At 36.6% G+C, this 22,804-nt stretch overlaps 1 protein-coding gene across 1 annotated transcript in view; it reads left to right on the top strand.

Moving 5' to 3' along the window:
* Positions 1 to 22,804, top strand: part of LRRK2 (leucine rich repeat kinase 2) — a 69,564-nt gene that overhangs the window by 15,097 nt on the left and 31,663 nt on the right. Inside the window, exons 7-24 of the mRNA XM_030478633.1 lie at positions 1,130 to 1,261; positions 4,722 to 4,841; positions 5,962 to 6,086; positions 6,647 to 6,726; positions 7,495 to 7,601; positions 9,581 to 9,710; positions 10,820 to 10,944; positions 12,576 to 12,709; positions 13,734 to 13,878; positions 14,181 to 14,320; positions 15,670 to 15,798; positions 15,887 to 16,057; positions 17,791 to 18,046; positions 18,266 to 18,454; positions 20,149 to 20,270; positions 21,014 to 21,083; positions 21,540 to 21,760; positions 22,273 to 22,523. Coding sequence (XP_030334493.1) covers positions 1,130 to 1,261; positions 4,722 to 4,841; positions 5,962 to 6,086; positions 6,647 to 6,726; positions 7,495 to 7,601; positions 9,581 to 9,710; positions 10,820 to 10,944; positions 12,576 to 12,709; positions 13,734 to 13,878; positions 14,181 to 14,320; positions 15,670 to 15,798; positions 15,887 to 16,057; positions 17,791 to 18,046; positions 18,266 to 18,454; positions 20,149 to 20,270; positions 21,014 to 21,083; positions 21,540 to 21,760; positions 22,273 to 22,523 — 2,647 coding nt within the window. The remainder of the gene's footprint in view (positions 1 to 1,129; positions 1,262 to 4,721; positions 4,842 to 5,961; positions 6,087 to 6,646; positions 6,727 to 7,494; positions 7,602 to 9,580; positions 9,711 to 10,819; positions 10,945 to 12,575; positions 12,710 to 13,733; positions 13,879 to 14,180; positions 14,321 to 15,669; positions 15,799 to 15,886; positions 16,058 to 17,790; positions 18,047 to 18,265; positions 18,455 to 20,148; positions 20,271 to 21,013; positions 21,084 to 21,539; positions 21,761 to 22,272; positions 22,524 to 22,804) is intronic.

Raw genomic sequence — 22,804 nt, 5'->3', positions numbered from 1 at the left:
AGAAAATCTCCTTCTGCATTTAAAAAGACTAATTATCTTTAATAATACAGTTATGAATATTCTTATGTTGTATACAGAAAAGCCAAGCTGTGAAAAGAATTATTAAGAGTGTTTATAGACCTCAGGAGAGTCATGCTAACTCCCTTGGAGTCAGTGACAGCACTCCCTTTAATTTGGGTCAGGATTTTGTCCAGGGTTTTCTGGGGTTCATATTCTGTCTCATACCCTGGATAGACATACTACAAGGATGCTTTCGTATTCCATGTTCTAACTACCATGATGCTATTTTGCCTTAAATTACTTAATTTACTTAATACATAATTACTTAAATCATGTGGGATCACTCTGTCCTCAGTAGGAAAGGGTGCATTCTGTCTCTTTACTGGCTCATTGTGAATGTCCTGTTGGTTGCTGTATCTGGCCTACATAATAAGCAGTAAATCGTGATTCTGTGAAATGCAGAATTTGCAATGACTTTCAAAATGTTGCAGGAGCATTAGATGGACATTTCTGTATCCTCAGTACAAAGTAGGCATACAGTAGAACTAATTTAAATTGAGACAATAACTTGCTAACTTGCCCCCTAAAAAGGAAGGAAAACTTAGGAAAGCACAGAATCATAGTGTCATAGAATGGTTTGGGTTGAACATGATTGAGTCAAATAAATTACATTTATTAAAAAAAGATAAATTGTTTCTTAATTGTGTCTCCCCAGGAATATTACAGAAATACGATAAAATGTTTAACTGGTCACAATCACATTATAAACACCATTTGAAAGATTGAATTAATATTTATAAGACAATTTGTTCTGCTTTAAGAAAAAAGTTACATAAGAATACTTTTTGGGGAGATTTCTGTTACATGGCCTGGTATAGAATGGAACATATTCATCAATGTTAATATGACTGTGAGCTTAATGAATTATTTCCAAGTGTTGGTAGTCATTAAAGTCTTCTATGGCAATACCAAGAAAAAACAAATGCCACCTTTCTCTGAAGTTATAAGGCAAAAACTGAAACATAGGCCCAGTTTTCTAACGAAGTTATTTAAATAAAGTCTGAATTAGAATCCAATCAACATGAGGTTTTTTTTCTTAAGCAGTTTTTGTTTCTGTTTCGTTCTTTAGGCAGCAATGTTGAAGTGCTCATGTCTGGAAATGTTCGTTGCTACAATGTCATAGTGGAAATGATGAAAAGTTTCCCCAATAGTGAAACAGTTCAGGAAGTGAGTTGCTGTTTGTTGCATAAGCTCACATTGGGTAAGTTCACAAAGTTGTTTATAGTCAGCTTACTGTGACTGCCTAAGAGTTGGAGTTAACTGACAGCAGGCATTACAGGCAATGAGTACTACTATTACCAGTTAATCCTCAGATTGGTATGCAGCTCTTTGTCTCTATTGATGTAAACATACTGAGGTAGCACTGGCCACAGTCAATATGATATCCTTTTGTGTTAAACATTAGTAACAATGACAGAAGCTGCCATAAAAGACCAGACCAGGGAAAAAAAAGTGAGACAAAAGAATGGGAGAAGCACAAGATGAGAATGGGAGATCAGTAGACCCCATTCTGTATAGAGTTACTATAGAAAGGAAGAAAATTCCTTCTAAATTTCTTTTTTTTGTGAAGTGGCAATGCTGAGTGTGTGAGAAACAACTGGTGCTACAGAATTACCTGGGAGGTATTCTCCGAGACTGTGTTTTCACTCCTTACAGTGTGTTTACCTTCGGAGACATATGCTGTATTCCTGCCCAGCTAGTGCCTGTCTTGGGGTCCCCTATGCTGCAGCAATGAAAGAACCACTGGTCCCTGGACTTCCTTTGGCTTGGGCAAAAGTACTTGGGTTGTCTGGACTTACATGGGCTAGTGTCACATCAAGAGAAATGATGGCAATGTCAAAAAGGGATTTATTGTATCTTCTAGCAGCTCTGTACTCTCTCTTGCTACTATAATAAGATGATCTGAGCAGTTGCCAAGGACCACATGATAGGATGTTCAAATGAAAATGCATGTTTTTCCCCCGGCTGCATACAAAAACACTGTGAGTAGATGCCTGAGGAGCTACCACTCCATGCCAGATTCTTTTTCATCAAGGACTTAGCTAAGGTCTTTCTCTTGAGTTAAACTTCCCAATTCTTGCAGGTGGTGGCCTGAAGTTACTGCAGATGATGGTGCCAGTGCATAACTCCCCTTAAGTCATCCTTAAGTCATACTTTTACTATCTGCTTCCACTTCTTCATGCAGGTATTTTAGAAAATACAGGTCAAACTAGGCTGCAACCCAGAGCAGCTTCCAGTTCTCCTTCAGAAAGCCAAATAAAAATTTCAAGAAAATATGGTGGTCACTGAGGTGGTATTTGTAGGTTTTTAGCAAGAGGTGATGTTACCCTTGAATGGTTTCCTCTGTAGGCTATCTGCAGATAGGCAGGGAAAGCAAGCACTTGTGGGGACACAGCAACATGTTGACATGCCTTGATCTTGCCCTAAGTGCAGCCTAAGTGCAGCCTGGTGTCAGTCACATGTTTGTCGTGTGTATGCTGACCAACACGTAACAGTGGCAGTAAAGCAGCCGCAAGATCCAATTCTTCTTTCAGCATAACAAATGCCTTTCATCTTGATAAGAAACCGCTTCAGGAGAGTTATGGGAAGAGGTGTCCGCAGCACCACACAGTTAGCTAAACAGATGTGAAATCGCTAGATGCTCCTGGAAATAACCTAGAAGATATCCAGCTAGCCAGTGTGGCTTCTCAAATTATTCTAATGGACACTGTCTTCCTAAACCCACGTTAACTGGCAGGGACATGGTAAAGTCAGGATCTACTGGTTTCCAAAATCACCGTCATGTGTTCTTGCTAATCTGGTAATGACCATCCCGGACTTGACTGTCGTCAGAATTTAACTGACTGATACCTTTTTTGCCAGCCACAAGTCCAACATAATTACTCATCACGTAGTCTAAGACTATTAATTTTGTAAGGTAACCTGTTTACACATTCTAATCAAGAATTAAACAAAAACATTTCCTTTAAAATATGGCAAGAAACAGCAATGCTGATATAACATGACCACACTACTACAGGCAGGGTAAGAAATAAAATACTCTTTCCAGTCACACTTATAATAGGTGTTAAGGCCAAGGTTTTAGAATGATGAATCTGGAAAAGACTTGCCTTAAAGTCTGATGTTAAGCATTCTATTAACTTGGTCTAATTGAACTGAATCATAAAACACTGGGAGAATTACTTATCTTGTGGTGAAAAGTCTAGACACTGAAGGTAGTCAGCACCTGTAGGACTCAGGACCAGAACTGAAATGAGGTTAGCTTTTCTTCTGTATGTAAGTATATTTTTGATGCTCAAATGTAGGAGACTTTTTAATTTCATACCTCATCTGAAGGATTTGAGAAACACTGATACAGATTCTAATCTGACCTTTCACATTGCAAGAGTGATTTTCACGTTTACTAATCAAGAATTAAACAAAAACGAATATCAAAATAGAAACCACAGCTATCAAACTGTATTTTACAGAGTGTTGCTGTATTATTTTATGCATGATATTTATTTTTACAAATGGGGAAGTTATTTTCATTTGCTTGCTCTTTGCGGAATTCCTTATATTCAACCTATGATATAAAATACTGTACAGTCTATAGTAAAAGTTATGCTTTAAATACATTTATCATAGAATCATAGAGTCATAGAATCGTAAGGGTTGGAAAGGACCTTAAGATCATCTAGTTCCAACCCCCCTGCCATGGGCAGGGACACCTTGCCCTAAACCACGTGGTCCAAGGCTCTGTCCAACCTGGCCTTGAACACCGCCAGGGATGGAGCATCCACAACCTCCCTGGGCAACCCATTCCAGTGCTTCACCACCCTCACTGTAAAGAACTTCTTCCTTATATCTAATCTAAACTTCCCCTGTTAAAGTTTGAAGCCATTACCCCTTGTCCTACCACTACAGTCCCTAAGGAAGAGTCCCTCCCCAGCATCCTTGTAGACCCCCTTCAGATACTGGAAGGCTGCTCTGAGGTCACCACGCAGCCTTCTCTTCTCCAGGCTGAACAGCCCCAACTTTCTCAGCCTGTCTTCATACGGGAGGTGCCCCAGCCCTCTTATCATCCTCATGGCCCTCCTCTGGACTCGCTCCAACAGCTCCATGTCCTTTTTATGTTGAGGACACCAGAACTGTACGCAGTACTCCAAGTGAGGTCTCACAAGAGCAGAGTAGAGGGGCAGGATCATAGAAAGGTAGTTCTTTCTACTATTTCAGAATATATGCATTCTGTATTTGTAATGCTGACTTTGATCTATTTAATGAGGAGGGCAAAACCAGAGAGTAAACCAGGGTTAAACCATTTGTTTGACAGGATAAAACAAAGCATTGCAGGAATTCAAGACCAGGACTGCATTTGCTTCCTGGCAGGAAGTCTGCAAGTGATACGCTGACTGTATTTTTCTTATTTCGACGACAATGTGCACTTCATTTTGCATTCAACCTCAGCCTTTTGTAAAAAAAATCTACAAAGAACCTAGATCCCAATGGTTTTTTATCCTTGACCTCTTCTCTGCTCAAATAAAACATTGTGTCAAGGCCTGTAATAAGAAATCTAATGTTTGCTATAAAATTTGTGCATTGTGTGCTGACAAATTTATGTTAAATGCGTGTAAAGCTCTAGATATGTGTTTATATTCATTTAATATCTTCTGTATTTTCAGGAAATTTTTTCAATATCCTTGTATTACATAAGGTTCCAGAAGTCATTGTGAAGGCTGTTAAAACATATCCTGAAAATGCAAAGTTGCAAGCTGCAGCTCTCAGTTGTTTAGCTCTTCTAAGTGAGTAAATCTCTTCCTAAATACATAAATAACTTAATTTATCTGTCTGCTTGTTAATTTTTTTTTATACTTGTAGTTTTCTGTAATCATTTTGAACTCCATTTCTTTAACATGAAAGCTTCAAGCAGGATAGCTTTCACAGAGCTAGATTTCCTACGTGCTTACAGTTTGTTGTTTTACTATGACATAGCTGTGTTCATATTATATGCCCAAAATCTTCACAGTGTTGAGAGCTTGTAAGTTACGTTGACAGGTCTTAACAAAGCAATCTGTTTTTTCACAGGCGAATATTGGATAGTCCCTACTTAACATAGAATTTCTAGAGATAACACTAATTTGATGCTGTGTTGATACATCATACTGTGGCAGTTGATAACACCAAATCAATGCTTGTACTTGAGTCCTGAAATCAATTAAAAGATTTAAGCTTTTCCTTGAGTACACTCCAGGTATTATTTTGAAACAGAAGTTAGTTAGCGGCAAAAAGCTAAGGATTTGATCCTCTTTGTCTTTGAGTAATTGTTCCATATAGAAGTCAGTAGGCTAGCAAAGATTAGAAATCAGTACAACTCCAGTAAGCCTCAGATATTGTGGTCAGTGTTGATACTTTTTTTCTCTTAAATGCTGAAAAATCACGATATAACACGATTTCTTTGAAATTCTGTTGCACTCTGTGGGACCTGATATCTCTCTGCAATTTGCATTTCGTTTTTTAATGGCACTGTTCCAGAGCGTAGATGGCTCTGTGATAAGTGGTTACACACAAATGAATCACAGTTATATTTTATGTCTATGGTATTCTGTATGTAAATATACAACAAAAACCAGGATGTGCAGATCTTTTCAGAGGCTGAGCATTGACTGATCTGTAACTATGTACCTAATCCACTAGAGCATAATTAAAGTTTTTAGTCCCTTTATAACCTAAAAGACATTTTTCAAATCTGTCATAGAGTTTATGTCAAAAGACTTCTCCCATCCCAGAAAAGACTAATCCTCCCACTGAATTTCACACATAGGCAGTGTGAGCATGGCTTAACTTTCTATGACTACAGGAAAGCTAAGACATAAATGTTTTGTTTTCACAATAAGAATTTATTGTAAATATTTTATATTTCAGCTGAAACAATATTCTTAAACCGAGACTTAGAGGAAAGAAAAGAAGAGGAGGAAGAAGAAAAATTATGCTGGTTGGAAGCATGTTACAGAGCATTAGAACTGCACCGAAAAAACACAGATGTGCTGGTGAGAATTTCAGGATGATGGGGGTATGGAAAGACTGCATTATACATTAAATGAAATTGTTGGCAATATCGCTTTTTCCTGTATATCCTTGGTAAAACGAGGCCATAAGGACTGGATTAGATTTAAAGTAAATCCTACCTTTCTTGCCTTTCTTATCTTTGTTCACCTCAACTGGTTTCAGTTACTCCTTTGGACCAAATGTAGGTGGTTACAATGAGGCTTGTTACCCGAAACTTTGGCCACCCAAAGATTGTTGTTTATGTAGCTCCCCTGTATGCAGTAGCAAAACACAGGCTGATCAACAAAAGAATTAATCTTGGCCTAAAATAGGTATCAAAATGTGAATCAAATAATGACAATATGGCACATGCTTGTAACTCAGGCATATCCCAGCTATAAAGACTGTGACGGTCCACATCTTGTTGTATTTCTATGTAAAGAACCTTGTACCATTGTCATGGACTGAAAAACAGTCAAACCTTTTAAATTTTTTCCATATATTTTTGATATTCTAAAGGCACATTTTCTTAATCCTTTTGTCTCCTCTGGTTTATATTTAGGAGGCTGCATGCTGGGCTTTGAAAAATCTGTTTCTGTATCAACGCAACCTTCATGAGAAGATTGGAGATGGAGATAATCAGTCAGTGTTGATATCTTGAACTGTATTTTGGCAAATGGAAAAAATGAAAGCCTACTATGAGGCCATTTGGGGTCTCATTTCAATTATTTTTCTTTTCTTTCTTGTTTTCTAATATATGATGAAATGAATGGTGATCAACAACACTCGGGAGTGTTTCTTTCTGGAAAAGTGTGCTAATCTTGACTCAAGCAAAATTGCTGGTGTCTTAACAAAGGGTCAGAACACAATCTAATAGAGCTAGTTTTTACAGCTCACAAGGAACTTCTTCAGTTGCAACAAGGATATGGAGGATTAAACAGTGTAAAAAAATAGAGAAGATTGAGATTTCCAGTACATAAGGAGTATGGAAAAGCAGTGCTCATTTTCCAGCAAATCAGAATAGCATAGTACAGGGGGTGCTGCCTCATCAGGGAGAATCTAGGCATGCAAAAGACACAGACTTCCATTTTATCTAAACTGTTTCTCAGGGTTGCTTAAAATTTCACTCATTCAGATTTTAGTGAGCCTGTTTTATACCCCTTCCTTGGCCTCAAGTCTGTTGGAAAGCATGGTTCCAAGTGAATTCGGTGAGATTCAGAGTAGGCTAACATGCACAGTTTGCAAAGGGCTTTCTGTCAGCTGTTGCTCTAGAAACATACTAGAAGCTGAGTACACTCACCTGAAATGTAATGATGTCACTTAATAACCTTTTTAGGAAGCTGAACTACAATTAGAAAATAACTGCTGTAATATTGTCAATGTGCAGTGATTTGTTTCTCTCCGTGAAAGGTTCCCAATAGACAGAGCAGTGATGCTTTCCATGCTGATGCACTCTTCTTCAAAAGAAGTGTTTCAGGCAGCTGCTAGTACCTTGGCCATTTTATCACAACAAAATGGTAAGAGAATTTAATTATCTTTACTTTCTAATTCAGCAGAAAGTTATTGCTGTAATGTTAAATACTACTTAGTGTATGAATGAATGTATTTAATTATTGAATTATTGAATTATTGAATTCATACATATGAATTATGTATGAATGCAGTATTCCCTGTGATTAGAATATTATACAGTTGTGTTTAGTAGGAAGTTTATTCCTTGCTTTGAAAAAGCTATTGTTGGCTGGTATCAAAGAAAGTATGTGGAAATAAAGAGCTCTTTGCCAGTTTATGTGTTGCAATTGCAATTCTTTGGAGCAGGAGATCTGAAAAGAGTATGTTCTCTTTGTATGCTTGTTTAAACATTTGTCACATATGTGTACTTCATCAAGAGCAGCATTTGTTGAAAATCACGTGAGTAAGGATTACAGCCTGACAAATACCATTTTCTTGCTTTCTTTTTTCTTGAGCAGTCCTGTTGACTTCAGTGAATCAAGTCGTGCATAGAAAGTTAAGCATGTGCATAACAGTTTTCAAGATTGCTTTAGTCCTGATTGTGCCCTAACATGGTTTCCTAACTTCTTTTAATTTACAGACCCCCTCAAAATTTTTCAGTGGAGATGTGGACCCCTGGGTAGAGTGTTTAAGCCTACTGACAGTTGGCCTGCTTTATTAGATATCTTTCCCAGAACCCTTTGAAATGGTTACGGACCTCAAGTGGTTTGTAGACTGCACATTGAAAACCACTGGCTAGATAGGAAGAAAAAGGCTAGCAGATAATTACTGTTCTCTAAGTGAGAAAGTATTGTTTTATCATTAGGTTACTGAGCCGTCCCAGAACATGAAACCTCACAATGAAAAGATTTTGTAGTTATTTATGAGATAAATATGTGTTTGTTGAGAAATAGATCTCATGAATGTGTGCATATTGTTATCATATATTACATGAGGTACTTTCATCAAATGTTACTGGAAAGTGGGCTTCTGATTCCCTTTGGAAATCTAAAGCAATTTTTTTTTTTTCCCATTCTTTTCTACCTCCCAAATGAGTGTGCTTATACCAGAAATGACAGACATAGAATTGTAGAATGGTTTGGGTTGGAAAGGACCATAAAAATCATCTAATTCCAACCTCCCTGCCATGGGCAAGGACACGTTCCACTAGACCAGGTTGCTCAGAGCCCCATCCAACCTGGCCTTGAACACTGCGAGGGATGGGGCATCCACAGCTTCTCTGGGCAACCTGTGACACTGTCTCACCACCCTCAAAGTGAAGAATTTCTTTCAAATATCTACTCTAAGTCTACCCTCTTTCAGTTTAAAGCCATTCCCCTTTGGCCTATCACTAGATTTCCTTGTAAATGTGAAGAAGCGTAGTAAAACCCTCTGGCACCATGCAATATTGCTTGTATTAACCATTTGAAGTGCATGCTCTGAACTGGGAATGTCAAGAATTGGTGGTAGTTACCATGATAACGTAGAATATTTTTATAGTGTTCTAAGCTGTATTGGTTACAGTTATAGCTACAACACGTGCTTGGGTATTTGAATTTTTAAAAAAAGAATTAACAGTAAATAGAGTGAATAAATATAATTTCATTTTTGAAGCCTTATATTTGAAGTTAGAAGGTTTTTCAAAACTTTGAATCCTAGCTTTCCTACATGATCGCAGAGTGCAATTAAGAGGAAAAGTTTTGTAAGAATAAACGTTTTTGAAAATAGAAGTAAGTAAAGCTGTAGTTAATGTAAGTAAAAATAGCAGATGTATTTAAACTTGCTAAACATTCAGGAAGTGTTATGCTTTTGATTAAGCTGTACAAACAGAAGTCAGCTTCAGCTCAAACTGTTTCCCATTCTAATTTATACTTATATAACGTGTGTTTGGTGAGGGAAAGAAATCAAAAGGAGGAGGAAATAGTTAGCAGTTCTGTTGGTTTTGAGAACTATACATGAAATGAGGGAGATTTACTTATAGGATGCTTGCTTTTTTGTGTTGTAGTAAATATTAGGAAGACACTTCTGGCGAAAGGCATACATATGAATATTTTGGATATAATGAGGAAACATCCATATTCTCCTGAAGTGGCCGAAAGTGCCTGCAGAATTCTGAATCATGTTTTTGAAGGAAGGTAATATACTTAAAAACACGTGGCCACTTCCAAAGTGAAGATTTGTTTCACTGATTAAAATTGACCACAGGTTGACAGACCTGTTCAAGACATTGGATTTTGTAAGTCCTACAGTCAAACCCCCAGGTGGATATGCGTGGGGAGCTGTATCTTCTTCCCTTCATGGTTATTGAGCAGTGAAGTTTAAGTAGACTGTTGCTAGGTGGTCTCCCCTCCTCTTAGCCACACTGAATTCCACTAAGAACTAAGAAATTTCCCACAATATTAGCTCTGATTATTAAAAGAACATTGTGTTAATATTACTTTTGTGTTGGCTTCTGAAAGTGCTCCAGAACGTGACTGGAAAATCAAACTTGTGACTCATAAATACTGGTATACAGGGTGGGAACATGATTCCAAGTGTCTTGCCAGCCTTCCCTGAAACTTTTATATATACTAAACTGTCTGTGAAAAAATTACAGATTCAAGATATAGTCACAGATTTCTTATGAATAATTTAATTTTAGACAGAAGAAAATCTCAAAACTTCCATAAACAAGTTACCGAGAATAAAAAGTATTATAAAACAAAAACATAAAATAACCTTAAAAATGAATTAGTGGTCTTTGGTTACTGCCATTCGTAGGAATGCTGATGACATTGAGATTATTTTTTTTTATTTCAAGATTAGAACCTAACATAATTGATATTTTTCTGTTTATTCTCCAAGTATCTCACAGTTCATCAGTACTTCATGATAGCTGTGGAGCACTAAATTAAGGAAGATGTGTCTTTTCATGTATCTGGACTGGAATCAAAGTGAAATATGTAAATCCACCACTCACCCTGAATGAAATACTGTATTCTCTGTGTATCACTGTTCTGGACTGGACTGAAAATTACCTCTCCATAGTCTAGAATTAAATTAGTCACACAGACTGAATTCATGGAATGGCATGAAAATTATGCATTTGCTATGCAAAAGGAAAGCACCATAGTTTAATATATGTTTCATAGCTCAGACTAGATTTACAGTATTCTAAAGGGATATCACACAGTGTTAAGGAAGCAAATACATGTGAAATTTAGAAATGCATTCTTTTTATTGATTTTACAAACAATATTTTCAGCTTCCCTCATCTGGATATAATGACAGTAGCTGGATCAGAAGTTGTAAAAGCCATGAGGAAACATGAAAAATCACTCTCTGTACAGCTGGAAGCACTTCGAGTCCTTTTACACTTTATGATGCCAGGTAAGTCATCCAAAAAGATACACCAAATCAAAAAATAGAATTAGATAGCTGGGTTTTAGTCCTTCTTATCTAATGAAACAGCCTTTAATGGGACTTCACAAAATTTACTGGTGTTCTGTACACAGCAAAGAGCAGCTGTAACTCTTTAGGAACATACAAGATGTTGAAAAATTTTTGAGATATTGAAAGTAACAGACCAAAATGATCACTGCTGGTTTTCCCTTGATTTCATCAGTGAAGAGGTAGCTCCACCACTTCTAGGGAATTCAGGGAGTGAGTGTGGAGCTGTGTGTATTTACAACCCTTTAAGTTGAAAGCAAACAGTGATAAAGACATCCACATTGTTGTACCACAAAATGCGATTGTTTTAATAGTATCTCTTGGAAGGAATATAAAAATTGGACCTCTGATATCAAAAAATAAAGACAGTGATTTAAAGATATGAAATATACTGTTACATACTATTTTTTACAGAAAATGAAAAGCCAAACTGACTAGCTTAAAAATTACTTTAAAAAACCCCAACCTTTAAAGGCAGTCTAGAGTGGGAAGAATATGTTCTTTGTTAGTTCTGTACCATTTGTAGAATTTGGGGAAAGTTTTAACTCTTCTTATCAGTTTACTGCGTATATCCTGCTTTTTTTTCCTCTGATGTTAAGTGTGATAGTACAGACATGGGGTACTGATTTTTTTTTCAGAACAACTTTTTGCAAGTATCTCTCAGCAGTTTTAGTTGAACATTTTCAAAACCAATAACTCTGAAACTAATAACTTGCCTAATACGTAGACTGACTGCAGGTTTTCAGTTTCCTTCTATTCTTTGAATTATAATCCTAATTTTTTGTTTGATTTTTTTTTTTAATACACAGCAGGATTAAGAGTTGATAAATGTATTCTAACATGTAGGCAAGGCACTTTTTTGTTTGCCAGTATCCTGGAAATGAGGCCCTTCTAAAGGGTAATCAGAGTGCCAACTGGTTGTTGGAACTTGCAGGTTAATTAGAGAATAAAAAGTAATTCATGGGGAAAATAGTAATTGGAACAAATATGAATGCTGAAGTGACTTCTAAAGGATTTCTGGGCACTTTCTGTAGTGCCACTTTACTGCAGTGCCAACAGCTACTAGAAAGGTAAATGTGAAAGATCTTTCTCTGTTCTTTTATTTGTACTCACCTTCCACTTAACGTCATCTGTGAGTAAAATTTGGCCTATGATGTGCTGCCAAGTGAGAAAGGGCAACTAGTTTATAGCTTCTCTATAATGACTCCTTTCCAGAAGGAAGAGGCATTCTGAAGAAGGTCTCAGGAACACCAAGAAACCCCATAGATAAAAAAATAATATATTGCAATGTACGTTAGGCAAAATTATTTGGCATGATTCTGCATTTTCTGAGTGAGCAAATACATGGTGAAATTGTCGTTTCAAACACAATGTCCTCACATTACAATGTAAATTTGGAGGGACTCCAGTATCTGTAACAACAGCATTCTGAAAACGTCATAGGATCTGAAACATGCCCTCTGAGTCCCCTGTGTGTTCAATTTTGTTCTATTGGGTTAATAATACTGGGTTAGTACTGGGGAGAATATTCAAGCTGTTCTTCTGATGAAGGCTGTTTTCCATTGTTGCAGATACAAGGAATGAACACCAGAATGGTTCTTCCAGAGACGTGGGAGATGCTGCTTTTGCACTTACAGTAAAAGTCGTTAAAAGCCAGTGTCTGTTGGAGGGAACTCATTCGTTGGTGCTTAATGCTTTGAACAGGGTATAGTTAAAGCTTTATTCTAATGGATTGTGTCACTATTTTGCGCTTGCAATGGTGAATCATTTCTAAGTTTTAGTTCTGTGTTGATTTTGCTATTGATTTGATACAATTAATGTTAACTCCTGAGTTTCATTTCTTGTATGGGGTTTCTTCTTACTTTCTGTTTCAGAGTGTATGAGATGATCCCTTAAACAGGAACTCTAAATGATATTTATGAAACCAAGGCACTTTTTTATTTTCCCCCAAGCATCCCAAATGCTTTGTCTGGCCCAACTGGTTTTTGTTTTGGGGTACTGCTTCTATCAACTAGAAGGGCTAGAAGTTAACACATTTTAATGAAAAAATAGAGGAGAAATAAGGAGAAAGATGGGCATAACTCCACTGAAATAATTTTGCAGACTTTCAAGTCACTGTATCAGCTATGCACACTTTCAGATTTAGGCCTCATCTAAGTTTCCTCCATCTAAAAGTGGAGAAAATTGGGAAAAATAGTCAGAAATAACCTGTTGAATTTCTGTATAACTAAACCTAAAACTTTTAAAATCTTGGTGGGGTGTGGTAGTAAGTATGTTGCTTCAAATCTTTTTCTTTTCATTTTTTTTTCAGTTGGTACCATGTTTATCACTTGTGCTGGTCCTCAAAGAACCCCATTTATGTTCCTTTTTAACCACAAAGGAAGTACATTTTCTCACTTCCCTTGTCCTAGCAAAATGGTGTGAACTTGTGAATGGTTGTATTGGAACTTTGAGGGGAAAAAAACCCCACTCTCCATTACAAAACTACCTAGTGAATGTTTTCAGAATCAAAGGTGAAAGTCTCGGGAGGTTCTGAGCAGCTGAAACTGATGGTTAAGAAGGAAACATTTTTGAAGTTGTGATTATTGTCACTTACTGTCACATCCACTGTAATTTCTCATACTTTAAGAAAAATTGCTTTTTCTTAAAGAACAGCTTAAGAACAAGTAACTCTTCTGTTGCCATTGTAAGCAGAAAAACTTGATCTCATTTCATGTTCATTTCTCTAGTTTATTGGAAATCCTAGCATTCAGAAGTGTGGATTAAAACTACTTGCTTCTGTAGCTGAGTGCACTGGTGCACTAGAAATTTTAGCCCAGCAAGGAGCTACTGACACTGTACTTCACACCCTACAGATGTATCCAGATGAACAAGGTAAAGAAGGTATTATGTTAGTAGAATGCGAATGACGTAGTAGGAGGGGCTGATTAACTTACAGCTGTAACTTACCTATTACTCTTTTCAGTACTGGATGTGATGTAGACTACATGGCAAGAAAAGGCTGCAGAACTGCATAGTCCTCAGGTTCATCTACCCTGTAGTTATGCCTGGCCCTGTAATAGCTTATGCAAATAATTTTCTGCAATATTAGAAATATAACACTACTTCAGTCATGGGTTTATTCCACTCAGAATGTCTGAATAAGCAACATTATTAATATTTCTTTTTTCTTCTAGACATACAGTGTTTAGGTTTGAGTCTTCTACGCTCCTTGATTACAAGAAAGACTTTGTGTATTGCAACTATGCATGTCCTGTCAACAGTTCTGGTTTCTACTCTGCGACGATTTAAAGAGGTCACTGAAATCCAGATGCATGTATGTGTTATTTCTACGTACAAAGATAAAAGTGAAAGGCAAAAACTTAGGAAATTATTTTAATGTAGTTATATTTTAAGTATAATTCCTTATTTTAGTTACTTCCTTTGTTTTATTACAATTACTACATTAATATAAGCCTTTTTTAATTAAACCAGTATGTTTGCCATAGAGACGGTTTTCTTGGAGGCATACATTCAATCCAGAATATGTAAAAGCATAGGTTTAGGTGTTAGTATTGAAGACTCCTGAGGTCTGCAAACTAGAACAAATTCTCAGTTCGTCATTCAGTCAATCTAGAACTGTTAATGAAGTAAGCATCATTATAGTATTGACTGCCCTTCTTTGAAAAGTAGTGGAAAATAACTTAGTCCCAGCCCTGTCACCAGCAATAAGCTTAGTGTAAGAATGCTGTATTTAAGAAGGATCTTACTGGAATACTGTGTCAGACTTTGGATCTACTTCTGAATATGAGAGGAAAGTTCTTATTCTGTTTGCAAGCACATGTTCAGCCCTCCTTGTGTGAAAGTTCTGTTTCCTCTGCTTCAGAAGCTTTCCCTGTTTGTTGCCAGTTTCATTTTTCTAGCCGAATGGAGCTTGCCTGTGAGATCAGCTTCCTTTGAGAGTTTCTGTACTTCTGTTTCAGATAAATGTGAAAACATTACAAGTACAGCCTCCCTTCTTTACTGCTGTTTTTCCCCCAACCCTTCCAAGTTTAGCTTAGCAACCAATATAAAGATAAATCAAAATAGTATGATGGAATAAGGAAATTACTTGAAGTGATTTAGTCTCAAGAGTCCCTAATTTATGCAGTCCACCCTTCTAGGTGAACCCTACTTGCAGAATCATGGGATAATTTTGTATTTCTTTTTAGTTTTTAGATACATCTGTTGCATTTTGCATTTAGACTGTGTATTTTTTTCAAATTCAAGGATTACAGATCAACACACTGCGACAGGGGATGCATCTTTATCTCATATCCTTAGGAGGAGATTGTTTCCTCTGTACATTTTCAGGAAATCACGAGTACATTTGTCACTGATGGGCAGGATGTTGCCAGATATTATGGTGCATAATTTGGCTTTTCAAAGTGTCAGTTAATATCTGCTTAAGCGGGTCAGCTAAGCAAGCATGAAACTACAGCTCTATAAGCTCAGAGACACCTGCTGGTGTTGCCTTCTCTCCTGATTTTCTCCAGTTTGTGAATTATTGCATGTTTAAAAGAAAAACAAAACAAAAAAATTAAAAATTAAATATCTTTTGGTTGAAATTTGATTTTGTTGCATGACATGTTTTAAAATTACTCTTTTTACCATATACTTATTTCAGTCTTCTCATTGTGTTTTTAGGGATTTCATGCAATCTTGTCAATTCTTAGTTTGTCCCCTTGTTTTGCAAAGCTGCTGGTACATGAATCATTTGACACAGTCATTTTCTACCAGATGTCTATGTGTTTCACGGACAAGAGAGATCGACAGGTATCTTCTCTCTTTTGACAGCTCCACAGTTGAAAAAGCTTGGTGGTTTTTTTTTCTCCTAACTTTGATTGTTTGTCTTCCCATTCAGTTTCAAAGCCTGTGTTGTAAATGTTTTGCTAAAATAGCTGAAAATGACGATTTAAAGAATATGATGCTGGAAAAAGCATGTATTGAGTACAATAGTATTATGGCTGAATGTTTACTTCTACTTGGAGCTGATATTAATAAGAAGACAAAGACAAACTCTTTGATCTATCAGGTAATAGATGGAAATATATAGTTTTATTGCTTTAAAATTTGTGCTTTTGTGTTCCTTTCTCTTTTCATGTAAATATATGTTTGACAGAATACTGCAGCAATACCAAGTGCAGTCTAATTGTGACTTGATTGGTATTAACCATTGCTACTCACAGTGACTACAGACTCAGCGTGATGTTTGTTGAAACACCCTTCACTTTGGTGAAGCTCATAGGTTCATGCACACTTAGAATATGCCTGCACTGCCAGTTCAGTTCTGATACAAGTTCACTTTAAAGTCCATGCTTTCTGGTGGTTTACCCTGTTTGCATGCAAACCTGGATTCAATCAAGTACTGACTTAACTTTAGCTTTGGCTTATTTTTGAGGAAGAAGACTTGAGCTCAAGCTTTGCAAAGTCCCAGTCATCTTTTCTGAACTAATTAGGCATAGGTAGCATCAAGCCCATTAGAGCCCAGTCCATGAACTGATACTTCAAATTTGTCTCTTTCCAAGCTCTGTGAAGCTAATTATAGATGGGCCAGCAGGCAGCACTGTGCAAAGACAGGTTTCAGTGTGGTCAGTCCCACTCTGTTCTAGACCTGCAAAGACGACTTCACCCAAAATGACTACTCTGGAATGGTGGATTTGGGTTTTTTTTCATTTTGTGTTGTACTTAATCAGATTGTGCTGACTACAGTAATCAGATTTTGTGCTGATTTAACTGTTCTGGTTAGATTTCTGAATTTTTATCAACACAGCTATAGTAATATAACATCTTGGAATGCCTGCAGTCACGCTCGCTGCAGTTCCATACTCTGTCCAGACAGTTGCCACATCCAGAGCATCAGCTGTTTGAAATATGTTTGTGTCCTAACTAAGGGCACAGGCAAACATCCCATCTGGATTCAGCCATGCCAAGGGAGAGTCTGTTCCCACCTGCTTATAAGTGCTACTTGCTAAATTTGACTGCCTTTAAAAACTTTTTTGAGAAATTGAGTGTATGAGCATTTCTTAATTTTGCTTCAGTGTCAAAGTTTTAAAGGGTCCAGGAGAACCCCACCAGTCCTGTCTGAAGTGAATTAGGAAGCGTTCACTTCTGCTAGCAGAGCTGGCTGGGTGATAAGCAGAGCTGAGTTGAGAACCAACCATCCATCCGTGGAGTCTGAAGTAGGCACACCAGTGTTAGCAAGCCACAGTGGAAATATGGAAGTAACTGGAAATATTTCTGAAAACATTTGTAATATTCACAGTCAACCCTGCTCTGTGTAGCTCTGCAGGCTGAGAGGTTGGAAGGAGTAAAGCCAGTGGACCTGAGCTCCCCAGAACTGGGCAAGGCTTGATGAGTCTCACCGTTGTTGCCTGTTCGTCTGATATCCAGATGACATGGCAAAATAACCCTAAGTGTCTTTTCTCCACTGAACAGATAAATAAATGGAGTTGCCATAGATCACATGCAATAACCAGACTATATAAATTACCATTCATTTTTGCCTAGAAATTGTTTGCACCCATGGCAGAAATTACAGAACTCAGGCATTTGTTATATTTTCGGCAAAGACTTTGGGAAAATGGGAGTTGGTACTCAGATGCCTTAGGCAGGCAAATTCTCTGTGAGGTAGGGAATTGTGTAATTGAAAAAGAGACATGATCATAAAAATACAATGAATCTGAATTTGAGACAAGTCTCTTAGTGCAGTCTGAGCTGTTGTTTGAGTCCTTCACGTAAATGTTTTTAATTGTTTTTCTCTGTTAGGTTTGTGAGAAAGGAAATAATCCTAAATTAGTGGAATTGCTATTAGCCAATGGTGCTCGAGAGCAGGATATTCGGAGTGCTTTAACCATCAGCATAAAGAGAGGAGATAGTCAAATCATCAGCTTGCTCTTAAAGAAGCTTAGCCTTGATGTCACCAACAGCAGTATATGTCTTGGAGGATTTGGTATTGGGAGACTAGAACCTTCCTGGCTCATTCCTTTGTTCCCAGATAAACTTGCGCCATTAAGAAAACAAAGTGAGTATATATAGATTTTGCTATATGAAATGTATTAATATTTCTTGATGGTCTTATGTAAGTGTTTTAGATCAAGATAGTCACTTGAAGATCTCTTCATAGCATTCAGGTGGTTATAGAAAGACTGCCAAACCTTGAAAATAAATAATTTCTATTTTTTTATAAGCTATTTGTGTTTCTTGGAGAATACGCTATCTTTTTGGTTTCTTATATGTACAGATGCAGGTTCTGCACTAGCAAGAATGGTGCTTAAATTCCAGATGAAGAATATTTCAGAGGATAGATCAAGAGCCTCTTCTGATTTAAACTTCTCTGAAGATGGAGTGGATAAAAACTATGATTGGAATTTCGTTTCTGACCCATTAGTGGACAGCCTTTTTCCTTTGAGTGATGATATTGATAGTGAAGGTAATCGGTTTTCTTTTCTTTTTTCTTTTTATAATCCAAATCTAGTGTACCACGGCTGGACCATAACCATAAATCAGTTGTTATTTGCATTTGTGATAAAGTACTTCCCATAAAAAAAACACTTTTATCAAAAATTTTGTTTGTGGTAACATTGGAAAATAATTTATATGCTTTATGTACAAAATTAGGACCTTAAAGTATTTTATTCAGTTACATATTTAAAATTAGTCCTTCATGTGTTCAGTTTCTTGCAGAGCAAAAGACTGGAATTCATCCAAGAAAATTTAGATACTGACTATTCTGATATCTGTTTCTGAGCTACTCTCATATGCTGCCTTTATAGTCTATAGCAAAAAGCAAGTGCTTCAAGAGCACAGTTTGTCTCATCATGAAGTCAGGTGTCTTGTGATCCAGAAATCCCTATTCACTAACTTGTCTGTAAATAAAGTGTGCACAATTAAGTCCGGTATAGAAGACTGTATTGTTAGCAAGTAAAGTAAGTGAAACAAGCCCTATCCCAAGGATATCTAATTGATCAGAAAGTGTAAATGACAAGTCTGTGTTCAGTCCAACATTATTCTTGGTAAGCATGTCAGGAAATCTGACTGCCTTTAATTATAAAACCCACAGCATTTCTGTTTATAATATATATAACATAACAGCAAGAGTAAGTGGCCTTGATTTCCAATATGCCTTTCATTTGTTCAGGTGTCACTGTTGATTTAGAGCTGTTGGATACCTAAAATAATCACAGATGAAGAATTTGAATTTTGGAATCAGAAAATCCTAAGGAATTGTTTTGATTCTGTTTTGTTCTTTCCTTTACATCATTCAGCACTGGTTTTAATTTCTGTAGGACTGTAGCACAGACATATAATACTGATAGGTATTATTTGTTGTCCCACACAGAAAAGTTGTTAAGTCATATGTAAATTATAGTAAAAAATACAAGCTTTGCTCACAGGAATTTTAAAAGTAGCTTTGAGAAGAGGAACACTAAATGGGTCCAGATAACCCTAAATCAGGAAAGTCAGAGTGGCATTTGATATTTCATTCTCAATAAATGCAGGAGTGCAAATTTATCTATTTAAATACTTAATGTTTCTATTTTAAAATGTTATTTACACTGCAGTAGTACAAAGATGTGTTACGAAACATCTTCGGACCCCTCATGACAACAACAACATGGAAGTGCTGAAGTGTGTCCAGCAAAGAGCAATGAAGCTGGTGAAGGGTCTAGAGAACAAGTGTTATGAGGGAACTGGAGTTGTTTAGCCTGGAGAAAAGGAGCCTCAGGGAAGACCTTTTTGCTCCACAACTACTTGAAAGGAGGTTGTAGTGAGGTGGGGGTCGATCTGTTCTCCCAAGTAACAAGCAATAGGACAAGAGGTAATTGCCTCAAGTTGCACCAGGGAAGGTTTAGATTGGATATTAGGAAAAATATCTTCACTGAAAGGGTTGTCAAGCACTACCACAGGCTGCCCAGGAAATGGTTGAGTCGCCATTCCTGGAGGTATTTAAAGGATCTGTAGATGTGCTGCTTAGGGAAATGGTTTAGTGGTGGACTTGGCAGTGCTAGATTTATGGTTGGACTCAATGATCTTAAAGGTTTTTTTCAACCTAAACAGTTCTGTGATTCTATGATTCTAAATACTTTTTCTTATTTGTCCTCCTGTGTTATTTTTTTGTACTAGGAAGTGAAGGTTCACTTTTTACAAAAAAGAAGTCCAATTCCATTGCAGTTGCTGACTTATATTGTAGGGAAATGGCATTTCAGAGAGGTTCTCCTACCATGCCACGACATTCCTACTCTGTGGTAAGTCAGATCCTTATTTCATCCAGGCTTCTTATAAGTCCATCTCTGTTGCCAACTGCAAAATTGCTGATAATCAAGTGTTAGGAAAGGCCGTGTAACCATATGGGCTCTTGACCTGCTGTTGCCATTTAGTATTTCCTTCTGTTGCTGTGCAATTACTGTGCTCCAGATCACTGTACAAATGAGAGTTTATTTCATCAAAAATTTATGATCAGTAAAAGCACATATTCCTGTGAATTGCTCAAATTTCTGGTCTGATGTTCAGCTGGAGATACAAAAACTGGGGGCCTATTCACAAAGACTTAACTACCCTTAATGAAACTAATATTCAGAGTGCTACTGTGATGATTGGAGACTGATTTCATAAGGAGACGTAAGAGGACAAATCAGTGGAATCAAAGTCAGGCTTCTTTGAAAGGAGCTTGTCTCTTTCCATTGACTATAAAAGGAAACTGAAGAGACTGGCTTCCCCAGAGAAGGGGTTTTTTGTAATATCCTGCTCTATCCTATCACCCCTCCCTAGTGAAAGTTATTTTAGGTTGCCAAAAAATGCACTACTTTCATTCAGTTCAGATCTACTGTTCTTTCATATTGCATGGATCAGTAAGTTTTGTAAAGATGTGACCTATTGTTATTTTTAGTTGAAATGTACAGTTTCTTTGGGTTTCCCCTGGAAATTCTGATTAAAAGCAACCATATCCATATGTGTCCATAACTGGTTTATCTCTTCTGTGATTTTCCAGGGACCTGGCTTAGATTATGAACCATTAATGAAACAAAGAAGAAAATTCTTGCCTTCAGATGAATCCTTCAGTAAGAAAACTATACAGTTTAACATATATAACAGATTTTGTATCCTTGATTCTTTCACAAGCATAGCTTGAAAAGGTTTTAGTCAAATTATGTATTTCTTTACAAAGAAGAGAATATATTTTGTAAGTACTACAGTGGAGTACATATAACACATACATAGGGATTTTTTTTTTCCTGGGCTTCATAAACAATTTATGTAGAATTAAACAGACAATGATACTTCAAGAGTGCCCTTACTAGCTTTCGAAAGTTACTTCTGTTGTGCAGTGTATAGGTGCCCATCTCTTCTCTACAGTCTTACAAAATTCTGTTTCTTAATAGAAGTCTTCATGGATTTGGATCTTACCAATATCCAAACATTCACTGTCTTCTGCATTTTTAGATCCCAGGTTTGCTTGATCTTAATTATGTGATAAATGAAATAATACTATTTTTTCCATGTTTTTGTTTTAATAGAAGGCATCTCAAAAATTTCAACACATATAAGACCATCAGACAGTCTTTCTTCATTGATCTCAGAAAAGGAATATATTAAATCACTAGATCTTTCGTCAAATGAACTGGAGAACATTGATGCCATCAGCCAGAATAGCTGCTTAACTAGTCATCTGGAACATCTTGAGAAACTGGAGCTCCACCAAAATGCTCTTACAAACATTCCAGAACAACTCTGTGAAGTAATTCTGCCTAATTTTATGTAATACAAGTTGAGATTAGTTACAATAAGTTGTTTGTCTCCAACAATGTACCCATAACAGTACTACTCATGAATATGGGAGTATGGTTTTGATCCTTCATGCATTCGCTCAATTTTCATTCAGTGGATTTATATTCAGCTAGAAATAAAAGTATTTTTATGGAACTGTTTTAAGTCTTTTACTGCAGAGAAATGCTTTAGGACATGTTATATTGAGTTACATAATAACGTAAATGGAACTGAGAAATGCAGGCAATTTATAGCTGTTAAATTTCATGAAACTGAGCTAATAAATTTTGAAGAATGCTTTATATTTTATTCTGTAATAGAAATATTACGGTTTACATTGGTATGATTGCTATTTTCTGCTGGTTTTCCTAGTAAGAGAAATATAAGTAAATTAATAAATTGTATTAAATATAACTCAATTTAAAACCTATAAATTCATATTTTCACTTAACTGTTTAAAAACAAATTATCCTTTCCTTTCAGAACTTGAAGTGCTTGACTTACTTGGATTTGCACAGTAACAGATTTACTTCTTTTCCCACTTATTTACTGAAAATGAATTGTATTGCAAATCTTGATATCTCTCGAAATGACATTGGACCTTCCTTTGCTTTGGATCCATACCTCAGATGTCCAACTCTAAAGCAACTTAATCTTTCATACAATCAGCTCGTGTGCACTCCTGAATTTCTTACAAATGTTGCTGAAAATCTGGAACAGTTATTTCTGGAAGGGTGAGTAGCATTAGTAAATGGAATGTAGCATAACAAACACAATAGCAAATAATGTATTTGTCATGCAAAAAGATGACTGTTACAGCATGGAAAGGATAGTTTAGTCAGCAGTAAAACACTGACGTTCTCTTCCCAATGTGTAAACTGCTACAATTTTCAGTGTTGTATTACGAAGTACATGAGAATATCTGTGTTGGGCCTTGATGGAACCTAATAGCATTGCAGTTTCAGTGACATACTAAAAATGTTGTAGTTCAGCATTTTTCTACTGCCATACTGTT

The sequence above is a fragment of the Strigops habroptila genome, chromosome 3, assembly GCF_004027225.2.
Source record: "Strigops habroptila isolate Jane chromosome 3, bStrHab1.2.pri, whole genome shotgun sequence".
Taxonomy (NCBI): Eukaryota; Metazoa; Chordata; class Aves; order Psittaciformes; family Psittacidae; genus Strigops; species Strigops habroptila.
Note: the sequence above shows the minus strand (reverse complement) of the source record. Positions and strands in the feature narration are given on the sequence as shown.